The 12,935-nt window shown below is 37.2% G+C and overlaps 1 protein-coding gene across 3 annotated transcripts in view; it reads right to left on the bottom strand.

Moving 5' to 3' along the window:
* Window positions 1–3,858: 3,858 nt before the first annotated feature.
* Window positions 3,859–12,935, bottom strand: part of ITGA9 (integrin subunit alpha 9) — a 5,160,704-nt gene continuing 5,151,627 nt past the window's right edge. For all 3 annotated transcript variants that reach the window (XM_044065011.1, XM_044065010.1, XM_044065009.1), the window contains one exon: window positions 3,859–4,199. In XM_044065011.1, coding sequence (XP_043920946.1) covers window positions 4,101–4,199 — 99 coding nt within the window. In that variant the 3' untranslated portion in view covers window positions 3,859–4,100. The remainder of the gene's footprint in view (window positions 4,200–12,935) is intronic.

Here is a 12,935-nt window from a genome sequence, read left to right as displayed (position 1 = left end):
AGCAGTCCTTTCAAAATAACTGTATGACTTAAAGCATGGCAAACTGAGCAGTCCTCCTGAAGATGAAGAGGGCCCAACAATAAAGTATTTTGTGCCCACATTTCTGACAATGCTTAAACCCAGCAGGAGATTTCCCTTTTTCCTCCATCTCTCACACACACACACACACACACACACACACACACACACACACACACACACACACACACACTATAGAAAAGGGTGTAGAATTTTTTTTTTTTTTTAAAGGAAGTGATCAGTCAAGATTAAAGATCAACATGTAGGAGACAGATATCAACAATGACATCAAGAATACACTTAAGTGTATGGAAAGGGAAGAAAAGACAGTTAGACACTAACAATAAAAAGGGTAATGGAGTTATAAAAGCAATGAAAAATAGGTTATATGACTCAAACTTGAAAGTTAAGTAGAAAAGAGTTCAATACTTTGCTAAAGACTGAGAAATTACATATCTGCTTGAGAGCAATTGGCAACACGTCTGACACAAAAAGAAGCAAACAAGATCTGAGATAATTATGATAGGTGCTTTATGGGTAAGGGAGAAGTTCAAGAGTTTTGGTCACCACAGGCTATAGTAATGGCTGAGTCAGTTCTGAGGATCACAACTGAATCCACACGTTGAGGACAGAATGAAAACTGACATCATCAGATCAATCATTTCCCACCACAATGGCGACCATCAACCAACACAGGGAACTATAGACCCATCAGTCTAACAAGCCAAATATGCAAAGCTATGGAATTAATTAGGATGGGAATGATAAACAAGGATATTGGCAACCTACAGACACAGAACCCATCCTAATTTGGCTTTGTTAAGGGAATGTGATGCCTACTTAACCAGGTAAACTTCTTTGTGAGGGTTACCAAAGCAATGGACAAAGGTAAAAAAGGGAAAAGTGCATATCTTTACCTAGATAAGGCATTCAAGACAATACTCCATGCAGGCATTGTTGACATGCTTTCTGAGTTAGGTAAAAATCCTTACATAACTTGCTGGATTGTTGGCTGGTTCATAGACAGGAACAAGAAGTCAGTATTGGTGAGGCCACCTTCACCAAGAGTCTGGTCAAGGGCAAAATACCCCAGTGATCCTTGCTGGGTCCACTCCTGTTTGGCATCTACTTCAAAAAAGTCAAACAACATTCAAGGCCTCTGGTTCACCAAGTTCACAGATGACTGCAAATTGGAAGCTATTACAGATTCCCCCCCCAAGGCACCAACATCTTGCAAGTATGTTTAACATAGACAAATGACTGGTGCCAAAGCCATGGCCAAAAAATGCATAATAATGCCATCTGGAAAACTGTCAACCCAAGTTAATTACTCCATCATTAAAACGCCCCTAAACAGTTGACCCATTAGTAAGGGATCTGGAAACTTATGTAGACAGCAACCTGGCCTTTGACCAACATGTAGTTAAGACACCAAGAAAACCATTGTATGTTTCCCAACTTATAGGTAAGACTGTGACATCTAGCCCTTATCAGACCTATAACTGAATACAATGCTTCCCTTGGCAAGTATCCAACTGCTGCAAGTGTCTGGTTAGATACATGCTCCATTTGGCAAGACATTTGCAACAGATGGAACACCACAAAGACTTCTCAACATTCAAGGCATGAATACCGTGTCTGACAATAATCGCCTAAAGGCTCTGTTTCTGTGTTCAGTCTCCTTTAGGCTGTTGAAAGGGGACCTTTGCCTGGCTTATAGGGCTTCCACAGACCCATCCCTGATGGAACTGTTGCACATGTGCAAAACAAACAGGCTGTCAATAAGAAAACTATTATCCTAACATCTGCACCCCTACAAATTCTTAGTAACCTCCCTACTAATATGCCCCCCCCATATAGACACCCATGATACTTGGGACCCAAATGGACTAGGATGTGCGACTAGGCATTAGCCTAGTAACAATCTATGATCTTATGATAACTTCAGCCACCACAAAGAATGATTAGGGAACTCTTGCCTTTCCATGTTAATCTGAAAACTGCTCTGAACTTTCTAGACAATTCTACCAAACAAACTGAGAAACACTGTGGCCTCAAAGTATATGTGTATGAGAAACAACAGGCCAGCACAAAGTGGTGTAAAATATTCTATTTAATTATGACATATAGGCAAAAAGGTACAAAACCCAAAGAACCAGACCGGCCTTACTCAGTGTGGTTTTTGTACCTTTTTGCCTATATGCCATAATTAAACAGAATATTTTACACTACTTTGTGCCGGCCTGTTGTTTCTCATATGGATTGTATCTTTTTGGGCCGTTGCATTTGCCGTGTTTGCGAGGGCTCGTTCTTTCTCAAAGTATATGTGCCCATACTTGGAAGTTCAAAAACAAATATATTAATAAATAAGCTTCAGTAGAGATAATACATTCTCATACATTTCCACTACTCAAACAAATCAGCTAACCTCTTGTTTCAAATGGTCCTGGGTATTTTTAATGCCCATTAACAATAAAAACATTTACTCATATACCCTAACAGCCGCAGGAAAACAATTGCTTTCTGACAAAGATAAACAATACATAAAATACATGTGAATAATTTCTGCAAAATTTGACCATTTTTAATCCAGTCTTTCTTCCTAATCAAACATTCATACTGCACTTTTGTTAAAACAACATATGGAAGAAATGCTTTGCAATCATTGCCAGACTTTATCCTATGCATTACTATAAATTTTTTCAGGACATCAGCACATACTCAGCATTTCATAGACAAACAGTGTGAAAGTAAATGTACAGTATTTGTGAAAAGGATGTGCACTGTGTCTAAAGTAAATACATACATGTGCAATAGAAATATGTATACATTTTCACTGGAAAAACATTTGCTACAATGAATTAACATCAGCACTTTACAGTGTCTGACAAACTACTTAACTTGAAAAAAGCAAGACCAGTGCATATTTTTGCTTCCAGATACGTGGACATTTTTTTCCTAGAAACACTGTGCATAACAGTTAATACATAAGCAGTAATATTATATTCAGTGTAATTTTATTCTGACATGTGAAGTGTTGATTTCTGTATTCTCTCTTGTAAACTTAAAAAGGAGGCCAACTTCTTCCACATTATGTATACACTGAATTTATATGTGCCTCAGAGAAAGCTCTTATGTGTCGATGCACAGCTGCTGAGTTGAGAAGCTGAGGTGTGCTACAATGAAACTAAGAATTCCCAAACTCCTGCTTCACGCACTTCAACTTTTCAAATGGATAATCATTATGCTTAGATGAATCCTAACTCCTCAGATGGAATATTAAATGCTCTTAAGACTGTGCCCTCTTCAACAGATCTTAACTAATGGCAAACATTTCCCCTAGGAAAGTCTGCCCTTTTCCAAAACTGCATGCTAGCATTCTAATCCAAGCTTTGAAATAAAAGAGGATATAGGCTAACGTAACCATGGAAGCTCTTCACTATACAGTACTGTATAAATTTAACTGACAAATTATATAGAGCCATTTCCTATTTTAAAATGTAGGCCTCAGTACTTTACTACATTATTACAAACAGAAACTACTTGTACGTCATGACAAGAGGAATTATTTCCCAGTGGAGAAAAAAATCTTTACCTGAAGCCTTGTTTAAAAAAAAAAATAATCCTTATATGTTTTATATTGACATAATATAGAAGTGCAAGTTTTCATACAGATATCAGTGCTCCAAGTGAACTTTAGTGTTTTTTATATAAAATAATATATTGCCAATATAAATTATAAAGGTCTAAATGTGTGCAAAAAGACAAACCTATAAAACAATTATTTGGGTAAATAATTGTCATCTACTGAAAGCAAGTACATATCTTGAAGTCATTGTGTTAATTAACTACACTGCAGCCTCCACTTCCTATTGTCTATTTCTGTCAGGAAGTACAACTTGAGCTAATCATCTTGCACTCTATGTCCATAGAAGTAGTTGAATCTTGAAATAGTTCCAAGCTTTTCAGCTGCAAGAAGATAACGACATCATTAAAGCCTCTGAAAAAAAAAAAATCTTCATTGTTCCACGTATAAAACAGCAAGTAGACTAGCTTTATATGATGAGAATGCATCCACAAGTTCAGTAATTTCTCTGGAACCAGTCCCAACTTTCTTCACTGTCCTTCCTCTTCTTCTCAGCATCGATAATTTCTTTGTATCGTCGACGAAAGAAGCCCATCTTGAGGTATTTGGGAAAGAGGAAAATAAGTATTATTTAAATTGAAAAAAAAAAAAAAACATTGTATATGAGATGAAAGCAGACACTGATAGTTGTGCTGCTTATATACATATTCAGCAAAGGGGACTACTACAGAACATATGCTTTCCATTAATGAAACACATATCTTAATGGAGCACCTACACAAAGTCCAACACTCAGAATGACATTATTCCATTAAAAGAATTACTGAAAGTTACATCTGAAAAAAGGACAGCAGTGAATCTGTTTCATTAAACTGGAACAATTCCAAAAAAAATGCCATCATCTTAAAGAGTATGAGTTTCCCACAATATGAAGTAGCAGTAAGACAGTAACAGTATGTCATACATTTCTACTAAAGATAACATTATCATCTCCAAAAGCTCAAGAGCCTGTTGAATCAGAACACAATTTGCTGAAAGACAAACTCAAATGAAAAATACACAAAAGCAGATACACATACATTTCGAAGCATTTTTACTATAAACTAACCCTAAAATTATTCATAAACAACCCTGAGTCTAACCATTATGATTAAATCTATACCTATTCCAGACACCAGGTCTAAACCTAAAGCCAGTGAGTTCTACAAATATGACAGGAAGGCATTCAGTTTAATTCTCTTTCATTGCTTTAGTCATTCATTCTTCAATACCTGTTTTACCTTATCCTGTATCAGAGGAAGCCGAAGCCTATGCTAACGGCTAGTGGAGGTAAGGCAGAGAACAAATTCTGGATGGGATACCAGTCCATTTCAGAGCAGTGAATGTGAAATTCATCCACAACCTCTTGATGAAATGACATTCACTCATTAAACCAAATAACTGTACACAATAACGTCTTATTTATTTTATTTTATTTTGCATTTGTTTACCGGGATAGTCCGACTGGATACATGTCCACTTTCAGCAGAAGCCTGGGGATAAAAGCTCCACATAGACAAACTTAAATAGATTACACAGAAGTTAGCAAACAATTATAAAAAACAAAGTGATTAAATGTAATGGCTTAGTAGTGTTCCCTAGTAGGGACTCACAATTCTCATGAACAGACACAATTAAAAGTAAGAGACATCAGATTGGAAGCAGAGCTTGGTGACATAGTTACATGGTGATAATTACAGAATATGCTTTCAATTTATAGCTTAACCAGGGTAGTTACATGGGCATAGCCAATCCAATTTGAGATACTGTTTGAGTTTTTTTAAGAGACCTTTGGAGGATTGTAGGGTTATATAGTTTGGCACTGAATTCCAGGTTTTGCCAAGAAGATTGATTGCTGTAACCCATGCTGAATCTTTCTATTTTCCTCACACCCAGACATGCGTGTGTGTGTGTGTGTGTGTGTGTGTGTGTGTGTGTGTGTGTGTGTGTGTGTGTGTGTGTGTGTGTGTGTACATACATATTATTGAGGCCCACACACTTTTCAGCTGCATGCATCTCTGAGCCCCTCATAAGCAGGGCAGTGCATACCACCTACCTAGATCTGGCTAAAGCATTTGCTACAATACTACACTCAGGCATTGTCAACTAACTTATGGAACTAGGAATAAACCCCTTTTTTACACTCTGGGTCACTGATAAGACCATGCTGGTTAGAATCAGTAAGCCCACCATCACAAAGAGGCCTGCTACCAGTGGACTCCCCTAGGACTCTGTTTGGCCCAGTTCTCTTTGGCATCTACTTCTTGGACGTCAAAGCCAATGTCAAGGGCCTCTGGCTACACAAGTTTGCAGATGATTGTCAACTGGGAGCACTCACAGAACCCCCATGATAAGAATACCCTTTAGGAAGGTCTAACACAGATAAATGCTTGGTGCCAAAGCCATTGCTTATAACTCAATACCAAAAGTGCATTATAGTAAATTTTAGGAAGTCTGCCACCCTGGGTAACTAGGTCATAAATAAAACACCTTAAAAGTTGATTTACTAGTCAGGGATCGGGGAACTCATGTAGACAGTAACCTAACCTTTGACCAACATGTGTCCAAAGAGTAAGAAAATCCTTTTATGTTAACTTATAAGCAAGGTCGTGACATTTAGGTCCACAGTGGACATCATACCACTGTACTCGGCCCTTATCAGACCCATCATTGAGTATAATGCCCCCTTTTGTATGTGCTTGACCAAACAACTGTAACATCCACAAACATTCCTTACAAAAAGAATACAAAGAGTAAACACAATGTCTTACACTGATTGCCACAAAGCCATATCTCTTTACTCCGCATCATACAGACTTCTGAGTGGTGATCTTTTCCTGACATACAAGGCATCCCTGGACCCTGTTTTGAAGAACCTTTTGCACATCCGCAAAACAAACAGCTTCAGAAAAGATATTAAAAGATCTAAATTTTGCTTGCAACATAAACAGGGCATGTTGGACAGACAGATATATTTTTCCGTATTTAAGAGCAACTTGGACCAATGGACGAGTAATCTGAAATTCACCCCTGTTCTGGCACCTATGTCTCCGATGGTCAGAGGCAGTCTGCAAATCAACTATATAAAGCAAATTTGCAGGTTACATTTGGGTTGCACAGCTAGGCTTATAATGGCCTTAGTGGTTGTTAGTCAAGTATACACCTACGAACCTATGACTATGTGAGATTCCGCAGCACTAGTATGCATGATTTTGCATTACAATCAAAGTTAGCACAGAGATGTTTATTACAGTTCAATTTAACAATGCAACCTTTAGTCATACATTGAGTTTTCTTACTACTATGGTAGCATTATTAAACCGAACCTACAATGAGTTTAATAAACACAGAAGGGAAATGATTACAGAATGTATTGAGGCCAGTTGTGAGATAACTGGAACTTTAGCCTTGAGAAGTAAATGACTTGTGTGTATATTTCAGTACTACTTTCTTTCCAACAGCGTGTGTGTGTGTGTGTGTGTGTGTGTGTGTGTGTGTGTGTGTGTGTGTGTGTGTGTGTGTGTGTGTGTGTGTGTGTGTGTGTGTGTGTGAAAATGAAAAGTTATGTAGCAGACATGGAAATTGACTCAAAGTTTTGGTTGTAGCAGAAGGTTGACGAGAGGAAAAAAATAATTGTGAAGTGTTAGAATGAATCAGCAGATATAACGGTAAAAGAGATCAAATTCTGTTATATGAATGAACTTTCTGTTCAGAGCATTTGTATGCATCTATGCCTAACTGAAGTTGCTTTACTGTATTGAGCAGGAAGCTTTGCTGCTGACAAGGAGATAGAGGGGTCCTGCGAGCTGTTTTCCTTCAGATTGCTAATGTGTATTTAATATACTATAACTGTGAGAGCCTGTAGACACTTTACTATTTATAATTATTTCTGATAGTGTTTTATTTCTCCTTGACAATTTGTGCAGTCTGCTTCAGAATTGCAACACAGAATCTCTGAACCAAGAAGATTTCATTTGAAAATGAGGATGGGGTTCTAAAGGAGCACAGAGCAAACATGGAGAAGGTGAGACAGTCACCATTATCCATACGTGGGAGGAGGAAACAGCTAGATAAGAAACATGGGACAAAGACGCATTGTTTTCAGATAAATTCCCTGTAGGGCCTAATGTTGGTTCGGGTCTATATTGAATCAGCGAATGCTTAGAAAAGAGAATGCTGATTCATCAACCCTAGTTAACGGAACGCTGACAATCCCAAACACTCGTAACAGCGATTTCTTTTCCCAGGGAAAAATCGCTGTTCCACAAAAAAAAAAAAAAAAAAAACTTAAAACAGTATTTAACATGGAGGGCTTCACCCCTCCCGACTTAAATATACCAACTTACCAGATTGCACTACAGTGGAGGGAACGGCAAACTTCTGAAACCGTCCCAGCGATTTTTTTTCCCTAGGAAAAAAAAAAATCGCTGTTCCAGATGTTCAGGACTGTCAGCTTTCGCTCAAATAGGGTCGATGAATCAGCATTCGCTGATTCAATATAGACCCTGTTGGTTCATGCACCCCAGTAACAAAAGTTTTAAGTAAAATATTTCCAGTCTCTTTACAGTAGCAAGACTTATTAAAGATGTAACTCCTGCTAATGATGTAGCAACAACCTCAGCATATTTACAGCTAATCCAGAAAAATAAGAGAGATCAAGCAGGAGACTAAGGCAGCTGGGTGGTTATTTTTAACAGCATTAATGGACCTAGATCATAAAATAAAGAAATTTAGTAAGAAGGTTTCTGGAAAAAAATATAAATGTGAATATAAACATCATTAGCAAAAACTACATTTATCAAAACAAAACTGGAAAGCAGAACCAAGCTGGATAAAAACGGCATGGACTGTTTTATTCAAGGTAAGTGCTTTCAGCTAAGCAAATGCCCAGCCTTCATCAGACAAAAGTCACCCCACACAGCTCTATTTTTATATAAAAAAGTAGTTCACATTCATTAAATATTAATAAACCAATCACTGTCATGAATCAATTTAAAATGGTTACACCTATAATCATCATATTATAAAACCTTCCTTTCTTAATCTTTTTAGTCAGTGTCAAACAAATGTTTACTCAAGAAGCACCTATTCATACAAAAAAACAAATATAAAGTATATATAATACAACAAAGTTACAAGCTACATTAAAAAAAACACTCAATAGCATAAAAAACTGAATGCTTAAGGATAGTAAAATAATTAACTATATTATTCAAAGAGAAGCTGTCTCACATTAAAGTTGCTATAAAATGCTATACAAATTGCCAAATAGCATTTACCTAAGAAGAGCTTTAAGTTTAAGCACACACTTTATGGATGCAAAATCATTTAACCCTGGGGGGAGATGAGCACATGTTCTAATTTGCCAGAATAACTCTTGCTCTGCCAGATACAACTGCCAGGGTCCTCCTCTTATATCATTTCTAACATGGTACAACACACAAAATGCAAAACAATGATCAGGGAAATCTAAAATGTGCCTAGCAAGTGCATTTGTGAGGTCCTTCCTACCTATGGCATACAGGTGTTCATAAATTCTTTTCTTTATTTTTCTCTCTGTTTTGAAGAAATGATATTTCTCACATAAAGCTACATATATTACTCCCTGTGTATCACAGTTGTAATTACCCTTGATAAAATAATTTTTCCTGTTAATGTACACTTTCTTATCATTGTGAATAAATTTACATTGTGGGCACATACCACATTTTCGCATACCCTTTATTTTATCTTTTGGTTTATCTTCGACCATTTCGGCAAGGTTTTTGAGGTTAATACCCCTTCGATATGTGTATTTTGGAAATGTACCCAAAACCTTAACTACAGCCCTATCTTCTAGCATAATGCTCCAATTCTTAGCCACTACTTCCCTTATAAATTTAAAGTCCACACTATATGTGAACAAAAAGTTAATTCTATATTACTTATGCTTGTGCCAAGTATATTGATGGTATCCTTAAACCATACATCCAGGGGGAACCTCAGATCGGTAAAGATTCCTGGGATTTTTTGGAGAATTTTAATAAAATTGAATACCATTCGGATGTGATCTTTCTGGTGGTAGATGTTAAAGATCTTTATACAGTTATACCTCACCAATTAGGTATTGACTGGACAAGAAATTTCATGCTAGCTAAAAAAGTCACCAATATACAGATGTACCTAGTGGAAACGCTAGTAATACTATGTAATATATGTAGCTTTATGTGAGAACTGTCCTTCCTTCTATATAGGCAAAACAGAGAGAAAAATAAAGAAAAGAATTTATGAACACCTGTATGCCATAGGTAGGAAGGACCTCACAAATGCACTTGCTAGGCACATTTTAGATTTCCCTGATCATTGTTTTGCATTTTGTGTGTTGTACCAGGTTAGAAATGATATAAGAGGAGGACCTTGGCAGTTGTATCTGGAAGAGCAAGAGTTAGTCTAGCAAATTAGAACATGTGCTCATCTCCCCCCAGGTTAAATGATTTTGCATCCATAAAGTGTGTGCTTAAACTTAAAGCTCTTCTTAGGTAAATGCTATTTGGCAATTTGTATAGCATTTTATAGCAACTTTAATGTGAGACAGCTTCTCTTTGAATAATATAGTCAATTATTTTACTATCCTTAAGCATTCAGTTTTTTATGCTATTGAGTGTTTTTTTAATGTAGCTTGTAACTTTGTTGTATTATATACACTTTATATTTGTTTTTTTGTATGAATAGGTGCTTCTTGAGTAAACATTTGTTTGACACTGACTAAAAAGATTAAGAAAGGAAGGTTTTATAATATGATGATTATAGGTGTAACCATTTTAAATTGATTCATGACAGTGATTGGTTTATTAACGTTTAATGAATGTGAACTACTTTTTCATATAAAAATAGAGCTGTGTGGAATGACTTTTGTCTGATGAAGGCTGGGCATTTGCTTAGCTGAAAGCACTTACCTTGAATAAAACAGTCCGTGCTGTTTTTATCTAGCTTGGTTCTAAAAACTACATTTATCACTTTATCAACAAGAACACAACAGCACCAACATCATGGGAAGTGGCTGCTAAAGCCTCCATCCAGAGCTAGGGTGCAGCCATCTAGGAGAATGACTGTCCATCATTAGATGATGATAATGAAAAGTACGACTTGCTAGGGGCTGCACCAGATGAAGATCATACCATAGTGGCTAAAAAAGGAGTTAGTACAGGAAATGGGATCCAGGGACAGAAGTGCACAGAAATGAGAACATATATTCAAACAAGAGTCACCAAACTTAATTGAGACATAGAAACAAAAGCCAGGGCAGACAGTTTAACTTAGCTCCTTTGAGTCTAGGAAGCAGCAGGAAATGCAGTACACATAAATACACAGATGCTCCTGTTGAGTATCTCATCCACATTTAAAACAGATTCTTAATGCATTAGAACAACAATGTAGGGCAGTTCAAAATCTTTGGCTAACATAAAATGTCAGATATAGGAGGCAGTGCTACAGAGCAAGCCTGAGACATAGTGCAGACATTAACTCATTTGGGAGAATTAATAGAAGAAAGTGAGCAAAGATCCAAAGGCCAGATGCAGCCAAATAGCAGAGTATAAAATAGCCAGAAATCAAATGTTTATAGATACTTTAAGTGGAGAGTAGCAACAGAAGATATTGATGTGATAAGCACAGAGAAAACATAAGTAAAATGGAAAAAGAAGCAAAAGGAACAGAAAAGAAAGGGAGAGATAGAAAAAGCAGATGCAGAAAATGAGTTAACCCCAGTATGAAGTGCAGTAGGTAGGGAAAAATTAGAACAATTGCACCTGCAGACATGTCCTTATGTACCTCTTACAGGTTACTGGTACAGCACTCCACAGCATGTCATGGCAGCAGTAGCCACAGGAATGGAAATTATATCTGCAGGAAACCCCAGAAGTCTAGAAGGGCAGACTATACAGATTAATGGATATGGAGGTACAGAAACTAATGGGATAAAGACCTTAGCCCTTGGGGGTGGAGTACCTATGTGGATTATAGCTGTAGTAGCGCCTGTACTAGAGCACATTTTGGTGCACATACACTAACATAAAATACTTTAGAGAACGTTTTAATTTGGGATGTGGTACTGATCTGTCAAAACAGTCAACCAAGTAGAAACAAATTTATATCCCACCACCAAAAATGGTCATGAATGATAAATGGCATGCTGAAATATCAGAAACAGCTCAAAAGTAATTGAACCAACTGTGAGTTGGCTCAACAGTCCTACATGGGCAGTGAAGAAGCATGATAGATCATGAAGGATGACAGTAGACTTCATAGGCCTGAATAAAGTTCTACCACCACAATCAGATGCTGTCGCAATTTCTTCACAATGGTCATGATGTTATCTTCAGCTGCTAGATCATATCATGCAGTTTTGGACTTGGTCAATGCTTTCTTCTCAGTTCCTGTAGCAGAGGAAAGCAGAGCTCAGTTTGCTTTTACATGGGATGGTAGATAGTATTTCTTTTGAGTGCTACTCAAAGGATATTTTCATAGCCCACCATTTTCCACTGACTTAACAAGATATATAGCTAAACTTCAGCTTAAAAAGTGACTGTGTACCCTTACAGTAATGACATTATGATTATAGGACAGTACTCTGATGCAGAAGATGCACTGCAAACTCTAATGCATCTTCAGAATTGTGGATGGGTCATGAACAATCAAATACAACAAGGAACTTCCATGAAATTTTCAGAATGATATGAAATGGACCAAAAACAGAAGTGCAGCAATAGAAAGCTAACAGAAAATCATTGAAGCAAAAAGAAAGCAACAAGCACAAGCGTTCCTAGGAGCAATGGAATCCTACAGAGAGAATTGTACTCCATTTTGGATTCATTTTGTGTCCCATCTGCCATGCAGGGAAGAAGGATAATTTTACATCATTCAAAAAAGCAAAGAAAGCCTTGCAACAAAACATAGGATCAAAGTGACTGTTCAAAATAATGCAATGGTCTATGAGCTTTGCCTGAAAAAATGTGCAGGCCTGAAACTACCAATGGGATTTTGCTCCAGTCATTGTACTGGAACATGAGTACAGTATAGCTCCTTAGAGCAGTATGTGTTAGCCTTGTACACAGGTTCTTAGGTAGATATTAGGCATATAATCCAGGAGACCATTAAGGTGCCTAGCCCACATTCCCAATTACCACAAAGCACTGTCTGGTTAAGTAACCTGTTCAAGGTAACACTGTAGGCAAATGAAGGCTGAGGGAATAAAACCCTGCACTACAGGAAGCAGCTCATAACTTAAATCCTTTGCACCAACTGCCAGACAACA

Source organism: Protopterus annectens, chromosome 3.part0, assembly GCF_019279795.1.
Source record: "Protopterus annectens isolate FY-2018-M chromosome 3.part0, PAN1.0, whole genome shotgun sequence".
NCBI lineage: Eukaryota > Metazoa > Chordata > Ceratodontiformes > Protopteridae > Protopterus > Protopterus annectens.
The sequence above is the reverse complement of the archived record's forward strand: the minus strand, read 5'-3'. Positions and strand labels throughout refer to the sequence as shown.